The sequence below is a fragment of the Vulpes lagopus genome, chromosome 6 (genome assembly GCF_018345385.1).
Source record: "Vulpes lagopus strain Blue_001 chromosome 6, ASM1834538v1, whole genome shotgun sequence".
Classification (NCBI taxonomy): Eukaryota; Metazoa; Chordata; class Mammalia; order Carnivora; family Canidae; genus Vulpes; species Vulpes lagopus.
This window is the reverse complement of record NC_054829.1, coordinates 8248185-8273720: the sequence shown is the minus strand read 5'-3', so window position 1 is coordinate 8273720 and position 25536 is coordinate 8248185. Positions and strand designations below refer to the sequence as shown.

At 40.8% G+C, this 25536-nt stretch overlaps 1 protein-coding gene across 7 annotated transcripts; it reads left to right on the top strand.

The window, feature by feature from the left end:
- Positions 1–460: 460 nt before the first annotated feature.
- Positions 461–21304, top strand: LOC121493698 (GSK3B interacting protein). 7 transcript variants are annotated; one of them, XM_041759824.1, is made up of 5 exons: positions 493–572; positions 10337–10397; positions 11308–11386; positions 16354–16612; positions 19390–21304. In XM_041759824.1, the coding sequence occupies exons 4-5, from the start codon at positions 16355–16357 to the stop codon at positions 19543–19545; spliced, it is 414 nt and encodes a 137-aa protein (XP_041615758.1). In that variant the 5' UTR covers positions 493–572; positions 10337–10397; positions 11308–11386; position 16354; the 3' UTR covers positions 19546–21304. The 7 variants fall into 7 exon arrangements, with proteins under 7 accessions (XP_041615761.1, XP_041615757.1, XP_041615758.1 ...); XM_041759823.1 differs by lacking the exon at positions 10337–10397 and having other exon boundaries at positions 491–572; XM_041759826.1 differs by lacking the exons at positions 493–572; positions 10337–10397 and adding an exon at positions 1138–1303.
- Positions 21305–25536: the final 4232 nt, after the last annotated feature.

Here is a 25536-nt window from a genome sequence, read left to right as displayed (position 1 = left end):
GGCCCAGGCTCCGGCTCCGGCTCCGGCTCCAGGCCGCGGCGGCGGCGGCGGCAGCGGCGGATCGAGTCCTGGCGGCGGGGCCTAAGCCCGGGACGGCCCCTCCATGCCCACTGGGCGCCGGGAGTCCCTCAGGGCGACCCCATGGCCCGCGCCGCGCGGCTCGCGCTAGGCCCGGCGGGGACCCGTCGCCCCAGGCCCGGGGGGGTGTGAGGGCGTGGGGAGGCCTCCGCGGGGGCCCCAGTCGTCACGCAGGCAGGATGCACGGCCCGCGGCAGGTACCGAGGCGGACTCCTCCACCGCCGCCGCCGCGCGACGAATTTGTTGTCATCCGCGGGGCGCGCTCCCGACTCTGGGGCGCTCCCGGCGCGTGCGCGACGCCCACGCCCGCGGCGCGCGGCCGGGCGCTGGCGGAAGTGACGCCACACTAGGGGCCGGGGGGGCGGGGAGAAGCGCCCGGAAGCCCGCGGTTCCGGCTCCGAGGGGGCGGGGCGGGCGCGGGAGGCGGGACGGCGCCGCGGGTCGGCTCCAGACGCCTCCCGAGGGGGGAAGCGGAGGACGCCGGGCGCGCGCAGGTGAGCCGGCGGGGGCTGCCCGGGGGGCGGAGGGAGGGGGGGCTGCGGCGGGCGACGGCGGGAGGGGCCCGGGGCCCGGGCCGGCAGGGGTCGCGGGCGCGGCTGGCCTGGGCCGTGCGGCCACCTGGGACCCCGACCCCGGAAACGGGCTGTCGGAGCGCGCCGGCCGCGGGGGGGGGGGGGGGGCGCTGCAGCAGCGCCTGGCCCTTCCCGCCACCGCGCCCCCCCCACCCCCCACCCGGTCCCCCGGCAGCGGCCGGCGCCCGTTGCCGGCAAGTTCTTGCCCCCCCGCCTCCCGGAGGTATTGTTTCCGAAGCTCCGGTTTGCCCAGCGGCTTGGCAGTTTGCAGGGCGCTTTCTTCCTGCGGGGCGTGCTGCACCCCCCCCCACCCCGGCTCCGGGAAACTTGAGCCTTGGAGGCATCTGCGGGCAGAACTGCTTTCTGTGCTCAACGCCAGAGGCTCCGGACCCCGCGGAAACCTGAGCCAAGCGCTCGTGCCGCTCCGGGAAGCTGCGCGATCCTAGTGCTGCCTTTTTTTTGGGGGGGGGGGGGGGCGCATCTCCGGCGGAGGCCGAGCCGCCCTCTAGCTCCGCCAGCCCTGAGAGGCCTGCGAGCCGGGCTTCGGCGCCCCGAGACTTGCCGAGCTGCGGTGGGGGACGAAGCCAAACCGAGCCCCGAGCACAGACGGTTGCATCCAGGGATACACAGTGAAGACGGCGGGTTACTGGCAGGTCGGTAACTCGCACCAAGACCGCCCGGAAATGTTGACCCAGGAAGGCTCCGGGGTCCCCTTTCCACAGCCACACTCTTTTGAGAGCCAGTGCGCTCTCTCGCGCGTGTGTGTATGTAGTCGCTTGGACTGTTGTGTCCTCCCCCCTCTCCCCACCCCGCCCCCCCCCCCCCCCGTTCTTTGTAGGCTTGTCCGAAGCATTGTCGGTAACCTCAGTTCCCGTGCTCTTCGCTCATTCAGAAATATTCGTTAAGGGCCCGTGAAAGGAAAGCCTCCGCGGTTGGAGAGGTGGAAGAGGTAGAAAAGAACTCGGGAGTTTATGTTCTCTGGCGAAAGGGCTACGCCTTTATTCAGTAAGCATTTGTGTTGTTGCCTGCTGGGGTGCTGGGGATACAGCAGGGAGCAGAGTTAAGTTTCTGGCCTCATGGAGCTTACATCTTGTTGAAGGGAAGGGAAACCAACAGTAATTAAATATATCATAGGCCGTGGGCTGGTACGTGCTGTTGAAAAAAGTAAAGTGATATAAAGCGAATGGAGAGGGAAGTTACTTGCCGCTTGTATACAGAGGGGTAAGAGAAGGCCTCTCTCATTTAACAAGGTGATGTTTTTGCAGAGTCTTGGAGAAAGCCAGGGAGCAAGGCATGTTGACTTCCGTGGCAGGGGAACAGCAAGGGCAGGATTGATGAGTTGCAGAGTGAACTAAGGAGGAGGAGAAGCTGGGGGCTTGGGGGCACAGGCCCTGTAGGGCCCTGTGAGGACTTTGGGCTCTTACTTGGGTAGGTGACTGGGTTCGAGGAGAGGAGTGACATAATCTGGCCTGAGTTTCTACAGAATCATGCTAACTGCGGTGTGGAGGTGGGAGGACCAAAGGAGAAAAAGCCAGAACAGTTAGAGATTATTGTAGGAATCCAGGCGGCAGAAGGCAGTAGCTTGGACTTAGAGTAGTCGTGGTCGAGGAGGTGCGAAGCAGTTAGGTTCTGGATATATTTTGAAGATATAAGTAAGACATGTTTGTGAATAGTGATTACAGTTATCAATAAAAGGAATATAAACAAAGCGACGAAAAGGCGGAATTTCATCTGGGCGGGGAATTAGCATAGGCCTTGGAAGGTTCCAACTGGACTTTTGACAAATGGATACAGTCAACTTCTTTCAAGGGCAAATGTTGAATGATTTCCTTTGGAATAGAGAATTGCACAGGATGTCCACGAAATGCCTGAAATTTCAACCATCGGGAAAGGAAAATAAAAATCAGAAGATTTTGTTGTGATAACAGGCATGCTCCCTTCGAATGTTGCCTCGTATGTGTTATGCTTTCAGGCTTGGGACCTAGCATTTTTATACCTGGAGCTCGATTAGAATATGATACTCATTTTAACTCACAGTGCTATTTTTATGTTTTATCAAAGACAGAGTACTATCACAAAATGTTAACACCTAGTGTTAATTAAATGAGGAAGGTGAAGAAACATTGTCAACTTTTTAAGAATTCCGTAAAAGGCTTTGAAGTGACGGGTTAGAAGCTACATAGCAGAGCTGTATACATCCTTCAAAGAAATCCATGCTAATGTGTGAAACAAAAGAAAAGTGCGTGACATACTTTTGGCTTTTTAAGACTTGCACTCGTAACTGGAATATGATGTTAGGGCTCCCTTAGGGCTCCCGTATATCATGATTCTGGGAGCTGTAAAAGACAGCAGCAGCCACAGCACTTCACGTGATGTTAAAAGCACCAAACTCGAAGTTAAATGGCTTGAGTTTCAGGGTCAGCTCTTCCTTAACCATCTTTTCAGTATATAATAATAAACATACTATTTTCTGAGCTTAGCACCGTGCTGAGCACTTTCCATATGTATTGTGGTACCTTTATGTGATGCTATGGTTAGCTTCATTTTAAAGAAGAGGAATGTGTGACCAGAGAGATTCAAGTATCCTGCCCCAAGTCCCAGAATAGCTAGAGCAGAGATTCTTGCTGTGTTCAAGACCCTTTAACCAACTGCAGCCTACTGGCCATTTGTTCATCATATTGAGAGGATTTTTCAGGCTCTGAGATATGATACAAATAAAAAGTCATCCTGATTAAGATACCGTGTTCTAGCCCTCTGCTGACTGTTGGGATGTCACTTGTCAGATTCTCAAAGTGAAAATTGGAAATCTGTATACTGCTCTTGAAATCATTCTGCCTCTATTATTTTTTTTTAAGGGTTTATGTATTTGAGAGAGAGTGCGGGCAGGGGGAAGCAGAGAAAGAGGAAGAAGCAGACTCCGCGCTGAGCAGGAAGCTGGATGAGGGCTCAACCCAGAACCCTGAGATCATGACCTGAGCCAAAGGCAGACACTTAACCACTGAGCCACTGTGCTTCTATTATTTTGTCATGCTATATATATATATATATATATGACTGTTGTCATTAAGGACAAATCTACAGTCTTTTTTCAGCTCTTTGATGCTGTAAATCTGTGATGAAACTCAACAAAGTCCATTAAATTAAGTAGAGAATAAAGAACTTAGTGATAAATCCCTTGATAACCAGTTTATCAAGACTCCAGATCACTAACATAGCACAAAAATTATACCCACAGATGAAGTTAGAGCTGGTTCCTAAATAATTGATGTATGATGTTATAAGGAATCATTTTGGAAACTTTCTACCAGATGACACAGTCATCTGACCAGAATAACTAATAGCACCCGTAAGGTATTCCAGTTTTTTGAAGGTACTGGCAACGGAATATTACTCAGAACCTGGTAAGGAGCCAATTTAGAGTCAAAATGGAAAGCAGAGAGGTTTTCTATTTTGTATTCTTCAGATATTGATTTGTCTTATTTTGCTCGTAATGTACTTTATATTTAAATATAGTACCCAATCCTCTGTGTAACCTAGAGGATTACTTGGAAACAAAAAATTAATGCCTGGATGGTTTTTTTTAAGCATTCAAATTTTGAGTCTTTTCTTAAAATCTCATTTATAGTTTCTGGTTTTGAAGGAAAGGGTGTTTACAGGGATGTGGTGTTGCTGCTTATTTACAGTTTACAAGGCTTGTTAAATTAACACTATCTGTATATTTCCTCACTGTTAGCTCCCCCTATAATTGATTTGTTGTTAGTCATCTATATGTGTCTCTGTCATTGCAAGTAGGGTGCAGAATAATTTTATACATCAGTGTATAAACGGAAAAATTATGCAATTTTATTTGAATTACAAATACTGTAATATATGATGATTCTGATTTTAAATTTTAAAATTTGGGGTGACTCAGTTGGTTAAGCATCTGCCTTTGGCTCAGGTAATAACCTCCAGGTCTTGGGATGGAACCCTGAGTCAGGCTTCCTGCTCGGCAGGGAGCCTGCTTCTCCCTCTACCTCTGCCTCTGACTCTCCCCACCCCAGCTCATGCTCTCCCTCTCTTCTCTCTCTCTCAAATAAATAAAGTATTTTTTAAAAAATTTTTTTAATTTCAAAATTCATACTTCATAGAGCTATTGAAAACATTAAATGTTACGTGTTAACAGCAAATAAAGATTAAACTAGCTTTAGCTTTGGATAATTTCTAAATGTTGCTAATTATAATTAATCAACTTGATTCATCTTTACTTTCAAAACTCTTGTTTGAAATGCAGATAAATTCAAACCTCTCATTCCACTTGGAACTGAAGCTACCAGTTATTTTAACTATCTCAATAACTTGGCTTCTTTTAGAAGAACGTTTCTGCTTCTATCCCTCGTACTTTCTAATATATCACATTTCAAAAGACTTTTGTTTTCCTGCAAACAATACATTTTCTTTTTGCCATAGAAAAATTAGAAGATAAAAAATAAAGAGACAAGGAATAAAGGACTTAGTAATCAATATCTTGATAACCAGTTTCATGAATCTTCCAAAAACACTTACCACAGCCGCTAAATCATACCAACAGATGGAATAAGAGCTATTGAATTTCCTTAACTTTTTACAAAAAACAATACCCTAACTGAAGTGGGAAGAAGTATAAAGACTTAGTCTAACTCAGTATGAATCTGCCGCGCTTCTACTAGCTTCCACCTCTGCTCATTAACCTCATACCCCCAGGCCCAATGCCTAGAATTTTAAGCTTTCTGAGTTAAATTTCTTAGGTAAGTGCAGTACTCTTTTTACTTCTCACTCAAATTTTTTATTGGAGGCAAAGGAAATCCTAGGAGTGTAGAGGCATAACCTGAAGAAGGCATAGCTAAAGACCTCTATTTGTTTTTAAAAAGTTCTAGACAATTTTACATTTTACATCACACTTTCATAATATTGTTACTATAACAGTGATGTGTATTTGGGGGAGAATGTCTACAGTGTATATTCTTATTTATCCAGTTGTATGCCCATTGTCACAAGGCCAAGTATCACAGCTTGAGAAGCAGTGAGTTAGAATTTTTTCTTTGATTTATTCATTCAGAAAGTATTTGGTGAAGGAGCACCTGGCTGGCTCAGTCGGTAGAGCTCATGCGACTCTTGATCTCGTAGTGGAATTCTAGCTCCACATTGGGTGTATAGATTATAAACAAATAAACTTTAAAACATATATTCAGTGAAGACCTGCCTTAGGTGGGACCCTGTGCTGGTGATGTAGACATCACAGGCCCTGATTTCCAAAGAAGTATGAAAATCTACAGCAATACTAATGCAAAGGAAGAAGGATGTAGTGATTAACTCTTTCTTGAGATCAGATATCGAATCCAGAAATAAATGTGTCAAGCTGAATTTTGAAGAACTGAAAGTCTAAAATACAGCTGAGCTTTGGACATTCCAGTCACCAACTCCCGTGTAGTTGAAAATCCAAGTATAAATTTTGATTCCCCAAACTCTTAACTAATAGCCTACTGTTGACCAGAAGCCTTACCACTTATATAAACAGGTAATTAACAGATATTGTGTATATTATATGCATTATGTACTGTATTCTTAACAATAAAGAAAAGAAGATATTCGGAAAATTATAAGGAGGAGGGGCGCCAGGGTGTCACAGTCTGTTAAGCCTCCTGCTCTTGGTTTCAGCTCAGGGTGTGATCTCTGGGTTATGGGATTGGGAGCTATGTGGGGCTCTGCACTCAGGCTCTACTTAAGACTCTGCCTCTCCTCCCTTCCCCTGTCTATGCTGTCTCTAAGATAAATCTTTTTTTTTTTTTAAGAGAATCATAAGGAAGAGAAAATACATTTACAGTACAATACTGTATGTATTGAAAAAAATCTACATATAGGGATAGCTAGGTGGCTCAATGGTTGAACATCTGCCTTTGGCTCAGGTCGTGATCCCTGGGTCCTTGGATGGAGTCCCGCATTGGGCTCCCCATGAGGAGCCTGCTTCTCCCTCTGCCTGTGTCTCTGCCTCTCTCTCTCTCTGTGTCTCTCATGAATAAATGAAATCTTTAAAAAAAAAAAAAAATCTACATATAAATGGAACCATGCAGTTCAAACCCATGTTGTTCAAGGGTCACCTGTAATGTCAAAGTACAATTTTTTTTTTAAGTTAGAAACATAGGTCTTATACAAACATAGTAAGCATGTGTAAAAAATGTATTTAACTCTATGGAATGAATAAGTCATGAGAATAAAAGGCAGAGCCTAAGGAATGTAGTTAATGGTATTGTTTTAGTGGTGTAACAGGATAGATGGTAGCTACACTTGTGGTAAAAACAGCCTAGTGTATGAACTTGTCAAATCACTAATTTGTACACCTGAAACTAATTAAATTTTGTGTGTTGACTATACTCAACTTTTTAAGAAACGTATTTAACCCATTAATGAAGGAATTGGCAAGGTGGTAAAGTTTTTCCTAAGTAATATGTACTTTTTCTTTTTCCAAAAAAAGTACAGGACCAGGGATGTTCCTGTTCCTATCACCAAAAATGGAAAATCCTCATAATCCTTAGGATATCAGAATATTCAGAAAGGAGAGGGGCACCCTGGCTGGCTTGGCCAGTGGAATGTGTGACTCTTGATCTCAGGATTGTGAATTTGAGCCCCATGTTGGGCGTAGAGATTACTTAAAATCTTAAAAAAAAAAAAAAAAAAGTAATATGAGAGAGACCAAAATTTCTGAAAGACAAATTTATGAAATAAGATCACAAGGTTTGCTCAAAACTGGAATGCACTCGGTTGTGCATTCCTGGCAAAGACAGAGGGACAGGGCCCAGATTACCTTTCCACCTGAAACAATAAGGAAGTGGGCAAAAACATCTGGGGAGAAAAGGCTTTTAAAATGTTGGGGATTAGACAATGAAGGACGCTGATCACTGGGACGTTGAACGATCAGCGTTCTTCATTGTTTAATGCTGTGATATACAAATGAGGTGAGCCCGTTGCCCCAGTTTATTGCCTGGAGAGAATTTCTAGGCATGACACTGGGAAAAGAAACCCAGGTAGAGCCCAGTAGTCTCCCTGAATTAAGGATATGGAGCTTCAAGTTCAGAAAGGCCAAGTCAACTAGGACAGAGTACTAGAAATTAGAGAGCTTCACAGAAAGCAAGAGCTGTGGAAATGTACAGAGGATCCCCCTCCAGCCTGCAGCTGAATAAATACTGATCAACACATAGGTGTGAAGAAACTACCCAAAAAAAGTACAGGACCAGGGATGTTCCTGTTCCTATCACCAAAAATGGAAAATCCTCATAATCCTTAGGATATCAGAATATTCAGAAAGGTTATTGACTCCATAGTGGGTCAGAATTAACCAGAAACTAAATGGAGGTTTGATACTGCCTTAAAAAGTCTAAAAGCAAAACTCAAAAGGATCAGGTGGGGTGCCTGGGTAGCCCAGTGGTTGACCATTTGCCTTCAGCTCAGGTCCTGATCCTGGGGTCCTGGGATCAAGTCCTGTATCAGGCTTCCCACAGTGAGCCTGTTTTTCCCTCTGCATATGTCTCTGCCTCTCTCTGTGTATCTCTCATGAATAAATAGATAAATAAAACCTTTAAAAAATAAATAAACCAAAAGGATCAAGCTATTTCCAATAACTATATCCCAAAAGAATGCTCAATAATATTTATAGGCATATTAAAATAGGACTGTATAAGGTAAAATACACATTGTTTGGCATCCAATTAAAAATTACCATGCATACAAAGCAGCAGTATACAACCAATAGTAAGAAAAATCTGTAATTTGAAATTTACCCATAAATAACAGTGAAATTAGTAGACAAGGACATTAAAAACCCGTATGTTTAAAAAGCTAGAGGGGAAAAACTGAGCAAATTAAGTAGAGACATGGAAAATGTTTTTTAAAAAGACTAGAGATAAGACACTGCAGAAGAAAAGATTAGTGAATTCAAAGACAGCAATAGAAGCTATTCAAAGTGAAACAGAGAAGAAACTAAGAAGATGAAAAAAGAAGAGTAGGACAACTTCACTTAAACCTAATATTCATGAAATTGGAGTCCCCAAAAAGAAGAGGGACAAATTAATGTTTGAAAAGCCCCAAGCAAAAGAAATCAGGAAAACTACACCCAGAGGAACAAAGACAGCAATGACATTAGATTTTTCACAGGAAATAATGTAAGCAAAATAATAGTAGAGAGAGAGTTTTAAAATCTTAGAGTGGGGAGACTGTCAACCCAGGATTCTATACCCAGCAAAAATATCTTTCAAAACTGAAGGTGAAAAGAAGACTTGTTTAGATATACAGAAGCCAAAAGAGACACCTGAGTGGCTCAGTTGTTAAGCATATGCCTTTGACGCAGGTCCCGCATCAGGCTCCCTGCTGAGGAAGGAGCCTGCTTCTCCCTCTCCCTCTACCCCATCATGCGCACGTGCATTCTCTCTCTCATAAATAAAACTGAAAGAATTCATTAACAGCAGGTCTGCACTACAGGAAATGTTATAGGAAATCCATCAGGCAGAGGATGTGATACAGATCATAGATGTGAGTATAAGTAAACACAAAGGAACACAGAGCACCAGAAATAGTAATTATGTGGTTGAATATAAAACACTTTCTTATCTAAATTGCTGAAAAATTATACTGTTTAAAACAAAAGTAATGTATGTATTATGAAGTTTGTAGCACGTAGAAGTAAAATATGACAAAAATATTAAAAAGGCAATATAGTATACTCTTGTAAAGTTCTTATGCTCTACATGAAGTACATATCACTTCAAGGTTAAAGGTAGACTGTGATAATTACAGATGTATAGTGTAATTACAGATGTATCGTGTAAACTAACCACTAAAAACAGAGTTCGTAAGCCACCAAAGGATGTAAAATAGAATCCTAAAAAGTGGTCAGTCCAAAAGTAGGCAGAAAAATAAGGAAAAGCGAAGAGAATACAGATGGTACAAATAGATAATAGCAAAATAGATAGGAACCACATCAGTAATTATAGCAGTCATGTTAAATATAAAAGGCCTAAACACTACAATTAAAAAGGTAGAAATTGCCAGATTGCATATAAAAGCAGGACCAAACCATATGCTGCCTGAAAGAAACCCACTTGAAATGTAGACTGTTGCTGTTAACCATTCTCAAAGGGTTTAAAAGAGGCTATTATACCAAAATCAAATTCTTCTCTCTGGGTATCAGCACACTTTAAATTGGGCTATTACTCTCCTTTTAAAAAAAAAAAAATTATTAATTCATGAGAGACACAGAGACAGAAGCAGAGGGAGAAGCAGGCTCCCCACAGGGAGCCTGATAAGGGACCCAATCCCCATCGCAACCTGAGTTGAAAGCAGGCACTCAACCACTGAGCCACCCAGGCACCCCTCGATTACTCTCCTAACATTGTCCTTGTATTAGACTAGTTAGGCTAGTCTCCTTAGAATTCCTGCCACACCCCATGCAGGTTATTGCTTATGCTTTGTTCCCTGTGAAGAATTCTTTACAACTCTCAAGTCCTTTCTGCTTCATCCATAATTTCACCTGTGCTCATTCAAGACCAGTTTTGACTGACTTCTTCCATGAGTCAAAGTCAAGCCCCATCATAACTAACAATTATGTCATAGATCACAAAATATCAGAGCTCTCAAGAACAGTAAAGAGTTTCTTGTCTGTTCCCCTTATTTCATAGCTGAGAAAATCATGAGTCCAGTGAGGTTACGTGGCCAGCCCAGGCTCATACAACTTTAGTGGTAAGTTTGTAATAAGACCAAACATACCATTGCTTTCTCTAACTACCTGTCACCCAAAATTAAGTACACTTCTTAGGTTATAATTATGATGCATGTGTGTAGCATTAATATTTATGTACATATTTCATGAGCTTGTCTTCCCAAATTAAGCTATAATACCAATAGACACCTTTTTTTTTTTTTAAGATTCATTTATATTAGAGTGCCACCAAGGGTGGGGGAGAGAAAGAGAGCATCTCAAGCAGACTCCCCACTGGGTGCAGAACCCAACTCAGGACTCAGTCTCAGGCTCCCAAGATAATGACTTGAGCTGAATTCAAGAGTTGGACATCCAACCAGCTGAGCCACCCAGGCGCCCCACCAGTAGACCTCTTTAATTAGTATTCTGATGCTTAGAGAAATGCTGGATATGTAGATGTACAGTGGATTATTTTTAATAATTACAATATATGATAAACTTAGAGTATAAATTGACAAGATCACAAAACATAAGTAATTCATTACCTTTTGCCATTTGAAACAAGATGGTTAATTCCTCTCCATAGAGTACTGAGATTCAGATTTTTTTTTAACATGTATTTCCAAATCTTGCTACTCATATATAAAATAAGTTTAATTTAGTTCCTTTATATCTACTGATTTTTTTTCCAACTGTAATGTAAACGGAGTTGATTACCGTGTATCCAAAAGTATTCCCAAAGGTCTATACCCATGCTGATACAAGAGCCATTACCTATTTAAACTTAGATGAATGAAAATTAACTGAAATTTGAGATTGAGTTCCTCAGTCACTTTAACCAGTAGCTGTAGCTACTGTCTTTGACAGCGCTGATAAAGAATGTTTCTTTCATTGCACAAAGTTCTGTTGGTCTAGAATTTCCTGTACAATGATAAATTATTTTGCCTGCAGAAAGAGAGAAATCAAGGATTTTTACCAGATTCCTACTGATGAGAGAGTCATTCCAGTAACCAGACAGCAGCTCTAATGTGTGAGTAGTAATTTTAGTAATTTCTCTTCCCTGAAATGGGCACCCATCTCCTCCTCTGTGGTGCTGGCCTCCACACGCAAGTACATGAGATAATCCGTTGAGAAGTAAGAGAAAATAAGCTTATAGTTCATATTTTAGCTTCTCCTGTTTAAATTCATATTTATGTGTTTTTAATATTTTAATTATAGTAGAATGTGTATGTAAATACATATACATATAACAAGTATCTGTTTAAAGTATTTTTAGTTAATGAGATGCATAATCAGAAATGTAGATGCCACTTCTTTAGTGTCCCATTGATCAAGCCATCCTGACTGCCGTAGTTCTAGCACCATCACCACCAACTGCCTTCATGTTGGTGAGACCGTCATGGCTCTGTGTTCAGTCTCCTCAAGAGAGGATCTAATTGGATAGGCCAGTCACCATCTAGAATCAAGTAGCTGGGGATCCCTGGGTGGCGCAGCAGTTTAGCGCCTGCCTTTGGCCCAGGGCGTGATCCTGGAGACCGGGGATTGAATCCCACATCGGGCTTCTGGTGCATGGAGCCTGCTTCTCCCTCTGCCTGTGTCTCTGCCTCTCTCTCTCTCTCTCTCTCTCTCTCTCTGTGACTATCATAAATAAAAAAATAAAAATAAAAATAAAATTTAGAATCAAGTAGCTGGACAGAGCTCTTAATTCAGGATCCTTAATAAACCCCTTGTCAGCCTTGAGATGCTACCTTTAATTGAAACACTACCCCGGGTACATTTTGTGGTGATCATGGTACTGGAGTTACAGAATACAAAGCATGAAACTATTGTTAAGGAATCTTTGCAAAGAAGGCACTAAACTTGGCAAGTACTCTGGGCCTTCTTTTAAGAGAGCACTGTAAACTGTCTAGTACTTTACACTGCCCGTGCAATGTGTTTATTAAAAATAAACTACAGCTTCCTTAAAGCAAGGTCAGAAAACGAAGTCTCTTTGACTACCTTTGTATTCCTTATCTAATAGGCTACAGACACTGTGGTAGACAGAAGAGGCCCCCAAAGATGTCTGTATTTTAATCCCAGAAACTGAATGCATTACCTTATATGATAAAAGGAACTTTGCCTATTGATTAACTTTAGGACCTCAGACAGGGACATATCCCAATGTAAGCACGAGACTCCTTGTAAAAGGGGTGCCCGTGTCAAGATTCAGAAAAAGGAGGTGTTAACCACCGATCCAGAGGATGTAGTGATGTGTTTTGAAGGTGGCGGAGGGGACCATGAGGCAAGAAATGCAGTCAGTGTCTAGAAGCAGAAAAGGCAAGGAAACATCATCCACTGAAGGCTCCAGAAGTAATACATCCCTGCTGCTACCTGGATTTTAGATTTCTCACGTCTAGAATTAAAAGAAAATTCACTTGTGTTGTGGTAATTTGTTACAGCAGCAAGAGGAAACTAATACAGACACATACTGATAATTATTCACATTCTACAGAGCTTTTATTAAGCATTTTCTGAATGACCGGCACAAAAATACAATGAGTTCCATTTTTTAAAATCTCTTTACTTTTATAAAGCTGTTGAAGAGCTAGATCAATCACTGCTTTTCATTTTGAGTAGGCTTCTAAATCAATTGGGATGCTTTTAGTTGCCAGTCAAAGAATGGGAATTTGTTGGATTCAGTAACTGAAAAATGTGAAGATTGGTCAGGTGTCAAGACCGTGGCTCCATTTCCCTGTGAATCTCTCGGCTCTCTTCTTTCCCACCGTTAGCCGCATCCTTGGGCTAGTTTCCCCATCCGGAATGGCTACCAGGAACAACTGGGCTGTGTACTGAAGCTGCTCTGGATTGGAGCGACTGGGAGGAATTCATATGGTGATTATCAGCATAGTCTCTAGCCAGGATTGGAGTCAGTCTCCCTCACGTTGCTTGGTTGCTTTACTCAGTAAGGCAAGAAGGTGTTATGATTCCCCTAAGAAAATCAGGGTGCAATTAGGAATGGAAAAGGATATTGGTAATAATCAGGAGCTTGTTACAATGCATAAAAGATAAATTATAGTATCTTGAAGTAATACTAGTGTAAAATATTAGCTTACATAATGCTTCAGTACTAAAATGTATCATTTTCATGTATATGTATCATTACCTGAAGTTCTGAATGTGTCTTTTATATGCATCATGTAAAGTCATTTATTTGAGAGAGAGAGAGCAAGCGAGTGAGCATGGCAGCGGGCAGGAGGGGGTAAAGAGGGAGGAGGAGAGAGAGAATCCCAAGCAGCTCCCATGCCCAGCATAGAGCCTGACACAGTGCTCAATTTTATGACCCTGAGATCATAAAATCTAGAGTCAGACGCTCAACTAACTGTGCCATCCAGGGTGCCCCAAGACATTTTAGAAAAAATCTTCTAAAACTTTGCAGTTAGGAAAGTTGTCTCTCTTTTATGCCCGTTGGTGCTAATTATTACACAGCAGCAACTTGATGACATACTTCATGGACCTGTAAGGGTTTCTTCCATTTTGATGTTGGATTCTTCATCTTTCTCCATCATTAAGGTCCTAATTGCAGTGAATTAGACTCTTGCTTTAAAAGCTTGTCAAGCTTTCTCATCATCTTTTTAATGTAGTGATTATTATTCCTGACATCCATAATTGAGGTACTTGATCACTTAAGCAAAACAAAGATATTTGGTATTCATGATAGTAAGAGACAATAATGGACAGTTCCATTTCAAAATCTTCAACACTGACTCTGTAAAACAATAAAATGGATTATTTTCTTACACATGAAACCAATTATTATAATGAGTAGAATGATTATTTTTAGGATAAGGTAGAAAGTTTTAGAAAAACAAATGTTGGGCAGCCCCGGTGGCGCAGCGGTTTGGCGCCGCCTGCAGCCTGGGGTGTGATCCTGGGGACCCAGGATCGAGTCCCACATCGGGCTCCCTGCATGGAGCCTCCTTCTCCCTCTGCCTGTGTCTCTGCCTCTTTCTCTCTGTGTCTATGAATAAATAAATAAAATCTTTAAAAAAATAAAAGGAAAAGAAAAATGTTTTCACTTTCATATATATAAGTCAATATTAGATTCCAGTTATCTGACAAATTGCCCCAGCAATAATTGATAAAATTAACTTGCTAGGAATGAGGGACTAATTCTGTAGAGTGCTATAGGACTCAAGGTAAAGGAACCATAAACATCATTAGTTGGAACAGGATTGGAAGAATATGTTACTAGTACATTTGCTATGCAGTTTTTTAAATGGTTAGACATAGTTTGCCATAAACTGCCTTTAGCAACTAGTTTGCCTTTTATGATGGCAAACTATGTACAGCTACAGAAACTCTTTAACTCCTTAAGATTTTTGCGAATAATTTTAGAGCAGTGGCCATACAGTAGAATCTCTAAACTCTAAAAAATATGCAGAAAAATCTCCCAGAGATTTTTATTCAGTTTCTCTGAGGTAGGGTCAGTGGCCATGGTAAAAACCACTAACTTAGAGGATTTTGAAAATTACAAATAGGGCACAAGTCAGTACTATAGAAAAAGAGATGGAATTTTTAAGGTACTAAAAGAATTATATAAATGCTCATAACAAGTTGAAGGGTCCTACTACATTCAGGACAATGAATGCTTAATCCAGTTCAGAGAAATGAAATCTGAATTTACTTTTAAAGCCTGCAGCTAAAAAGAAAGCATGTTTTCTTCTGAAAATTCCTGCATTCCAGTGCATTTTGACATTCATTAACTTTTCTCATTCATACATTTTGAATTTTAACAATACTCACTGCTACCGCATCACAGAAGAGAAGCTAGAACTCCATAGCAACCTGGCAGTAGCGTTGGATTGAGTTAGCCTGAGAAATGATATTTTTCCAATTATAGTATTTGGATCAGTTCAAAGAAGTGGTGAAAACATGAGTCATTTAATAAATGGTGTTGGGACAGTAAGCCATCCATTTCAAAAACAAAGCTATACAAAATAAATTCTAGGTGGATCAGAAAGTTAACCATCCGTGTAGAGAATGGGAACTCAGAAGACAACCTAAGAGGTTTTTAAAATGTAATCATGGGGTGGAAAAGACCCTTGTATGCAAAACCTCAAATCCAGAAGTCCTAAAAAGAGCCATTGAGAAGTCGTGCACTATAGTAGGTGAAGATTTCAATTCTGATTTAACAATCTGAGTTCATTTCCATTTCTGCTTTTTACAGCTGTATGATCTTGGAACTAAGAATATCCTATAAATATCAAAAAGATGTTTAATCAAAGAAATACATATTCAGACAGTGAGGCATCATTCTTTGCCTCTCAGATTGACAAATATTAACAAGGATTGTAAAGAGGGTAATGAAAAAGAATATAGTCTCTCATTCTATTTGTGGAGGATAAATCAGTACAGCCCTTTTTTTGAAGGTGAATCAGCAGTATCTGTTGAAAGTTAAAATGAGCATACACTTTGACTCAGCAATTCCAATTTTAAATATCTACCCTAGAAAAATAATTACACATTAAAAAGAGTTATGTACCAGGATTTTTACTAACGCATTATTGGAAAAAAGTGAAAGCTAATATTCTGAATTATATCACTATGGGAATTAACCTTTAGGGGAAGAGTAGAAAACCTCTTTTTTTGAAAATCTATACATGTCTGTGAAAAACAACTTGGAAATGGTTTGGGGGTTTTTTGTTTTTTTGTTTTTTGTTTTTTAATTTATGATAGACATAGAGAGAGGCAGAGACACAGGCAGAGGAATAAGCAGGCTCCATGCCGGGAGCCCAGCACGGGACCTGATCCCAGGACTCCAGGATCGCGCCCTGGGCCAAAGGCAGGCGCCAAACTGCTGAGCCACCCAGGGATCCCCCTGGAAATGGTTTTAGACAGTATTTTCCTTAAAAGTTGTTAGCTAGTTAATGTTTTCTATTAAGGCATAGCTCCTCTTAATCAAACAACAGTATTTGGAATGTCTCTCTGTAAACATGTTTTATATCTACTCCTTTGCAGAATGGAAACAGACTGTAATCCCATGGAGCTGAGCAGCATGTCAGGGTTTGAAGAAGATGCGGAGCTTAATGGTTTTGAAGAAGCTGATATGAAAGACATGAAGCTAGAAGCTGAAGCAGTTGTAAATGACGTTCTCTTTGCTGTTAATAACATGTTTGTCTCCAAAAACCTGCGCTGTGCTGATGATGTTGCCTATATCAATGTGGAAACAAGAGAGAGGAACAGATACTGCCTCGAGCTCACTGAAGCAGGGCTAAGGGTAAGTCACTTTTATTTATAGAAAAAAAAACAAAAACTTTTTATTGTTATCTTTACCACTTTAGGGGGCAGGGGTCGGGGGGCAAGAAGATTATTAACTGAGAACACAACATCCAAAAAAGTTTTTTAAGATTTATTTATTTTTAAAGAGAGCAGAGGTTTGGGGGGAGAGGGAGAGAGAGAACATCTCAAGGAGACTCCCTGCTGAGCCTGGAGCCCAGCAGGGGAGCTCCATCTCACAACTCTGAGATCACAACCTGAGCCAAAACCAAGAAGGAGGCACTCAACCAACTGCACCACCCAAGTGCCTCAGGTCCAAGACCTTTGTAAGAAAAGCTCTTTTTCTCTAGTTATTCTTATTAATTCTAAAGTCTTTGGGTTTTTTGAAAAAGAAAAACATTTGATTTACAGTGTTACTTTGTTTTGAACATAACCCCCCAAATTAATTTATTTCTTGCCTATAGCTAAATATATCCACCAGAAGTAGGCATTCTGTGCTTAGGTGAGCTTTGCAATCATCATGTTGAGAGGATCTTTTCCCACTTTTTATAAAATGTCTCTTCTACTAAAACAACATACCTGATTGCTCTGTCCTCCAGCTGTTAGGTCAGAATTAAGTCACAGCAGAATATCTGCCTCCAGATTTGCAAGAGTGTCTTTTCCTGTGTGTGAGCTTTTCTAGACAGAGTGACACCTCTGCAACCTTTGAAACAGAATCTTGAATTTAGAAGAGTAGAAATCCCTGGCCAAGAGCAACTTATCATTTAAAACAACAAAACTCACTGGGGCACCTTGATCTCCTGGTTGTAGGTTGGAGCCCCACATTGGGTATAGTGATTGCTTGAGAATAAAATCCTTCAAAAATAGTAAATAAATAAATAAACAACCCAAAACTCGCTGTTAGGAAAATTTCTGACCTGAACAAAGGAATAGATATTAGAAATTCCAAAATTTAGTTTGACTTTAATAATTGTCAGCCTTAGCCAAAAGATCTCTGACTTTTGTTAGTATACCTAAGGGTAGTCCTACAAAGTTGCAGAGTATCCTTAGGTACAGGGCAAGGCCTGAGTAGGTAAAATGTCAGACAGTGTTAAGCACACAAATATCTTTTTATTTCACTAGATTCAGTTTGCTCAAACTATGTGTTCTATGTATCCATTGACTGGCAGTCACCTCCACTGAAATAAATTGCCAATCTGGCATCTTCACTACTTCCAGTTCCTCATAACTGCCGCACCGGTAGCTCCTTTGCTTTGGGAGTAGTACCTAGATTAACCAGTCTTTGTGCTCTCCCTCCTAAATCCCTGACCTTGTGCTAAAAGCAGGTAGTCTTAGAAGTGGGTACATCTTAAATAGAAATAGGCAAATCCAAAGTAGAGATCAATCATCCTGTGTATATTCATTCAGTCTTACACTGATTAGTTCTGAGGTGACTGTGGAAGGTAGGAAGCATTCTGATCAGAGTCAGAAGCCGAACATGTGAATTTGAGGGATCTTGGGTGAGTCATTCAACCTGTCTGCACCCTGCTTCTTTATCTATAGCCTAGAGATCAGGAAAAAAAACTAAAAAGGATTTGAAGGATGCTTATATGAATAGTTTGCAGAAAGGTCTAGAGCCCTTAGAAACCAGGCACGTAGATATTCCAATATTTGTCTTTGCAGTCTTACTCAGTTAGCTTTTACTGAGCAACTATCCTGTGTTGGAAATTAGAAATAGACTGTAGGCTAGCAGGGAAAGGAGGGGCAAACAGTGGTATGTGGTGTAGAAAGTGCTACAACACAGCATGGTTCCAAAGAGCTGTGATTCATCATCCTGACACATCTGCCTCTGCTTTCATTTAAAACAACAACAAAGCCACTTGTAACTTAAAGGTGAGTCTTCTTGGATAGATGTCTTAAAAAATTAGTTTATATAGGGAATTCACCAGCTTTGGTCAACAAAAGCTAAGTTGATTTTGCCCAACACTGCTGGTGAACCAAGATAGATCTTGTTTGGGACAAAAGCTTTCACGGTGTTTAGAGAAAACACACACAGAATAGCATTCCCTTTGATCTCACAGAGTTGAGCATTTGTTTCCCTGTCAGATAAGTGATGTGTTAGTAATGTTGAATTAGTAATGTAACTAATTGTAAAGCAGGATTCAAACTATCAGCAGTTTTTAGGACTCTATAAAAGAGTTTAAATAAATAGTAAAAATATGGACTGATAATACAGCATCTGTTCTGGTGCCTTTGTATGGTTGATCCTCAGTAGATGTGGGAATAAATAGAAGCACGTTTCAGTCTATGAAAATGAAATACCTGTTCTGTGTAGGCTTTTACATTCCTTCTGACATTTCTTCTACATCCCTTTTTAGGTTCAGGAGTAGATAAATTAAACCTTTTACATTTTGAGAAAAAGATGATAAAGAGGGCATTTTGTTTGTGATGTTCCTTTAAGTTTCAGACTGCGTAGAAATACACTTAGGGTGCCTGGGTGGCTCAGTGGGTTGAGCATCTGCCTTTGGCTCAGGTCATGAGCCCCACATCAGGCTTCCTGCTCAGATGGGGGCCTGCCTCTCCCTCTGCCACTCCCCCTGCTTGTGATAGCTCTCTCTCTTTCTCTCTCTCTATCAAATAAATAAATAAATAAATAAATCTTTTAAAAAATGAAAGAAATATGCATATTCTATTGATTGAGAAATTGAGTCATTGAAGAATGGCCCCAGTAAACACATTTTTGCTTTCTGTACCAAGTTAAATCTAGTTATTTGATCCACTGTTGCATTTCTCTTGTAGGTGGTAGGTTATGCTTTTGACCAAGTGGATGATCACTTACACACTCCCTATCATGAAACTGTCTACTCGTTGCTGGATACACTCAGCCCTGCCTACCGGGAAGCATTTGGAAACGCACTCCTTCAAAGACTGGAAGCTTTGAAGAGGGATGGATAGTCGTGACCAAGCTTTTTCCTTCTAGAGGGGGCTGCTGCTGGTACAAAATGTTGACATAAAGCTTGAAATACTTGCATATGGTCATAGTAGAAAACGCATTTTTGGTTTTATGTCCATTCCTTGCTTCAAATTTAGACTTCTGCCTCAGAACATTACTGACTAATGAATTGTCTTTCTGAGTTTTGGATTCGTTAAGGGAATCCTGAGGCCATTGCTGTGATACTGTCATTAAGACATTCAGATTTCTTCATATAGTAGCTCTGCCTTTCAAAACCTAATCAGTATTTCATTCTGTTATTACAGGATTTTGATGCTACCAGCACTCTCTTTTACATAGGAAATTCTAGATTTGCACAGTAATATACAGGAATTAAAATGACCTAACTTCAAACATGGATTCAGCTTGCTAAATCAGGGGTTTACTACTAGCTTGGACTGACTTTGTAGTAATTATTTTGCTACTAGCCTTATTGGAAACAAATTATCAACTAGTTTCCCCTGCACAAATTTTGAAATTCACTGCTTCACTTAATCTATTTATATTACTAATATGGACTGATAAAGATGAATTAATTATATATATTACTTAGCTAGTATTAAATGGAAAACAGGTACTGAAATAATAGTTCTGTATTCCTTGTTTGCAACAGCCAGCCAACTAAGAGGACAAACCGTTAGCAAATGAATGTAATAATTGTTTCCAAGATATTTAAGCACATAAGCAAATATAGGAACAGGCTCCATTTTTCTTAACAAAAATCATCTTCAGTGTGTGTGTGTGATTCAAAAGGAAGAAGATTCTGAATTCCCAGAAAACAATATTTTGGCCTGTGTTGATTCTTATTATGAATGTTTGTTTACATGATGTACAGTATATATTCAGAAAGTATTTTTGCTTCAATGTTTCCTTTCTATACTGTAGTGCTTTGGTATTCCCTAGCACCCCTCCCTCCCCAACAGATGCACAGTATTCTTTCTCAAAGCTAAATCTACAATGTAATATGCCTGCATTGTATGGGTTTGAAACCAAAGGATGAATGAAGCATTCAGAGACTTGATATTTGAAAAAGGGAGACTCTCTTTTTATATTTTATTACAGGTACTAATATTTATAAAAATGAATCGTACCATGCTGCTACATGTTTTCAAGTACATATTGAATACTAAGGATTGGGGAGTCGATTTTTTAGTAGTACTACTAAAGCAGCAGCTGTAGAAATGTTGAAGTAAAATTCTGCATTGGGACACACCTTCATAATTTGTCATTTGCAGACTTTTTTTTTTTTTAATCATTATTTAGTAATAGACACTTTTGGGCTCCGAAGATCATGTAGAACCACACTGAAGTTCGGTTTGGGTCAGTATTCATTGTCAGAGTCCATCAGGATGTTTTATTTGTGTTTGGTAAATGCATGTCCATTTGCAGCTTTATTTTCAGATGCTAACTGTTTGGGCAGTGATATCTAACTGCAGGTCAGATTTTCTCACGCTTAATCTCAGGCTAAATAAATGTAAAGGATATTTGTAAAGTTCGAATAAAATTCTGTTTACTCATTTCGAGTTAAGTATGAAGAAAAGTGATTGTACATTCAAAAATTGACTTTGTTCATTTTGTGATAAATGACTGGTTCCAGGAGCTTCCATGTCCATTTTTGAATTCTGTATGGTTACATTTTGCTGTGAAGTGATTTGCTCTTTTTATCGTTATGAAAGAGGAACAGAGTGAAAAGACATTAATAAAACTATACAGATACTGAAACTTCCATTTCATCTAGCTTGTTTAAAGAATTTAATCAGATAAATTAATCCTTGATGTCACTTCCAAAAGGGGAAAAAAAGAAAAAGCCTCTAAATAAGTAACTCTTACAAGTCAACAAGAAAACAAGAACAGTGGGCATGTAGTATAATCAAACAACTTGAAAAAAAATGTATGGATGTCCAGTAACCACTTGAAAGATATTCAACCTGACCAGTAATTCAAGAAAGGAAAAGAGTTTAGCTCTGTATTTGACCTAATAACTTAATAATCTCCATTATTTAAATATAATGATATCAATAAGGATTTAGTGAGGGGCATTCAATGAAACCTTTCCAGAAAATATTAGTAATAGAGCCTTTACAAAGCTTGTAACTTCTGTACTGGTAATATCCTAGCAATCTAGCATGGAGAAAAGATTCAGCAGAAGATACACTACAAGAATATTCATTTTCTCTAATGGAAAGTTGGAAAGGCTCTAAAAAAGCACATCATGTGCTTTTGATGGAAAAATATGCAGCCATTAAAAAATGAAAAAATGGCAATAGGAAAATACACTGCATGATTTAGAAAAGGATATAAAACTATTATCTATTCCTGGAAAATCTACAATGTTGGTAGTAGCTCTCATTAGGTGATGAGATCCCAAAGGTCATTTTCATCCCCTTCATACTCTCAATTTCTGCGTTAGCCTGTATGCACTAATTGAAGGGGAAATACAACAGATCCAGGGTTTCAACCAGCTAAAGAACCTTTCTCTAGCAAAAGCACCAAGCTGGGTTGAGTGCTCACTCCCAGGATCCTTGAAGAGACAAAGAATGCCCACCTCCTTTCCCACGACGACACCCTCTCCACCTTTACTCCAGGTCACCAACAGCAAATCAGCCACCAATGGTGTCCTGATGGTTAGCTTCCTCCCCTCGCTCACTGCAGTTCTGTACAGGGTTCAGAAACAATGTACTGTTTGGCTGTCGAGGGGAGCAGGATAGAAATACAGTTTCTGACGTGTGCGCGTCGACTTCAGAACTCTACCTTCAACCCGTTTATCTTGTGGATGACAGCTGACTCTTGGACAGACCGCAGTTGGGTCAGAACCCAGTCTTCTGTCTCCACCAACTATATAACCATCGTGTGTGTGTGTGTGTGTGTGTGTGTGTGTGTGTGTGTGTGTGTTGATAAAAGCATCACCTGAACTTTGTGGTTATAGGCACACCTCATTTTACTGCACTTTACAGATAATGCAGGATTTTTTGTCACAAAGGTCTATTTGCTACATTAATCAGTATCTTTGATGTTGCTATAATTTTAGGCAGTGTCACAAACCACGCCCATAAAGGGTAATGAACCTAACTGATAAATTGCGTCCTGGTGCTCCACCAATGGGCCATTGTCCTCTTTCTTTCTCTCTTTGCACCTCTGTATTCCCTGAGAGACAACAATATTGAAATTAGGCCAATTAATAACCCTACAGTGGCCTCTTAAGTATTCAAGTGAGAGGAAGGATTGCACATCTCTCCCTTTATATCACAAGCTAAAAATGATTAAATTTAGTGAAGGAAAAGTGGGAAGCCAAGAAAGGCTGAAAGTTCTGCCTCTTGCACCAGTTAGCCCATATGTGAATGCAAAGGAAAAGTTTTTTTTTTAATAATAAATTTATTTTTTATTGGTGTTCAATTTGCCAACATACAGAATAACACCCAGTGCTCATCCGGTCAAGTGCCCCCCTCAGTGCCTGTCACCCAGTCACCCCCACCCCCCACCCTCCTCCCCTTCCACCACCCCTAGTTTGTTTCCCAGAGTTAGGAGTCTTCCATGTTCTGTCTCCCTTTCTGATATTTCCTACCCATTTCTTCTCCCTTCCCCTCTATTCCCTTTCACTATTATATTCCCCAAATGAATGAGACCATATAATGTTTGTCCTTCTCCGATTGACTTACTTCACTCAGCATAATACCCTCCAGTTCCATCCACATCGAAGCAAATGGTGGGTATTTGTCATTTCTAATGGCTGAGGAATATCCCATTGTATACATAGACCACATCTTCTTTATCCATTCATCTTTCGATGGACACCGAGGCTCCTCCACAGTTTAGCTATTGTGGACATTGCTGCTAGAAACATCGGGGTGCAGGTGTCCCGGCGTTTCACTGCATCTGTATCTTTGGGGTAATCCCCAGCAGTGCAATTGCTGGGTCGTAGGGCAGGTCTATTTTTAACTCTTTGAGGAACCTCCACACAGTTTTCCAGAGTGGCTGCACCAGTTCACATTCCCACCAACAGTGTAAGAGGGTTCCCTTTTCTCCACATCCTTTCCAACATTTGTGGTTTCCTGCCTTGCTAATTTTCCCCATTCTCACCGGTGTGAGGTGGGATCTCGTTGTGGTTTTGATTTGTATTTCCCTGATGGCAAGGGAAGCAGAACATTTTCTCATGTGCATGTTGGCCATGTCCATGTCTTCCTCTGTGAGATTTCTCTTCATGTCTTTTGCCCATTTCATGATTGGATTGTTTGTTTCTTTGCTGTTGAGTTTAATAAGTTCTTTATAGATCTTGGAAACTAGCCCTTTATCTGATACGTCATTTGCAAATACCTTCTCCCATTCTGTAGGTTGTCTTGTAGTTTTGTTGACTGTATCCTTTAGGAAAAGTTCTTGAAGGAAAAAATGCTACTCCAGTGAATACACAAGGATAAAGCAAAACAGCCTGATTGCTGTTGGGGAGAAAGTGTTAGTGTTAGTGTAGACAGAGGACCAACCAACCACATTACCTTATGCTAAAACCTAATCCAGAGCAAAGCCTTAACTCTTCAATTCTATGAAGATTGAAAGAGGTGAAGAAGCTGCAGAAGAAAAGTTCAGAGCTGGTAGAGGTTGGCCAGGAGCTTTAAGGAAAGACAATGTCTCCATAACATAAAGTACAAATCAAAGCAGCCAGCTATCCAGAAGACCTAGCTAAGATGATGAATGAAGGTGGCTACACTAAATATTTTCAATGTAGATGAAACAGCCTTCTATTGGAAGAAGATACCTTCTAGGACTATGATAGCTAGAGAGAAGTCAATCTCTGGCTTCAAAGAACGGGCTGACTAGTCAGGAGCTAATGCTCCAGTGACTTTAAGAGGAAGCCAATACTCATTTTCATTCCAACATCATAGGGCACTAAAGAATTATGCTAGAGACGCCTAGGTGGCTCAGGTCATGATCCCGGGGTCCTGGGATTGAGCTCTGCATGGGGCTCCGGGCTCACCACGGAGTCTGCTTATCCCTCTGCCCCTCCTCATGCTCACTTGTTCTCTTTCAAATAAATAAAAATCTTTTTAAAAAAGAATTACACTGTCTGCTCTATAAATGGAACAACTAAGCCTGAGTGGCAGCACATCTGTTTACAGCATGGTTTGCTAAGTATTTTAAGCCCCTGTTGAGACCTACTGTTCAGAAAAGCACAATTCATTTCAAAATATTACTGCTCATTGACAATGTACGTGGTCACCCAAGAATTCGGATGGAGATCTGCAGTCAGATGAATGTTACTCTCGTGCCTGCTACCGTATCTCTTCTGCAGCCCTTGGATCAAGAAGTCATTTCGACTTTCAAATCTTACTTAAGAAACATTTCAAAAAGGTGTAGCTGCCTTATGATACCTCTGATGGATCTGGACAAAGTAAACTGAAAACCTAAAAAGGATTCACCATTCTAGATGCCATGAAAAACATCCGTGACTCACGAGAAGAGGTCAAAAGGCCAACATTAATAGGAGTTTGGAAGAAGTTCATTCTAACCCTCATGGAGGACTGAGGGGTTCAAGACTTCAGGAGAGGAAGAAACTGCAGATGGGGGTGGAAACAGCAAGGAGCATGAAGATGGGACTGAATTGCTTCAGTCTCACAACAAAACTTGAACAAATGTGTTGCTTCTTATGGATGAGCTAAGAAAGTGGGTTTCTTCAGATGGAATCTACTGGTGAAGATTGTTGAAATGACAACAAAAGGTTTAGTATATTTCATAAACTTAGTTGATAGAGCAGCAGCAGGGTTTGAGAGGATTGACTCCAATTTTGAAAGAAGTTCTACTGTGGGCAAAACACTATATCAAATGGCATCACATGCTAGAGAAATCATTCTGGAAGTGTCCATTGAGCTGCAAACTTAATTGTCTTATTTTAAGATATCGCCCCAGCCTCCCCAGCCTTCAGCACCCACCATCCGGATCAGTCAACAGCCATCAACATTGAGGCA

What these genes read in the sequence shown, in the direction of transcription:
- LOC121493698 (XM_041759827.1), top strand. Translation starts at nt 16,355, where the DNA reads ATGGAAACAGACTGTAATCCCATGGAGCTGAGCAGCATGTCAGGGTTT. An exon ending in TCACTGAAGCAGGGCTAAGG is followed by an intron (nt 16,613 to 19,389) that starts GTAAGTCACTTT and finishes TTTCTCTTGTAG; the next exon opens with GTGGTAGGTTATGCTTTTGA.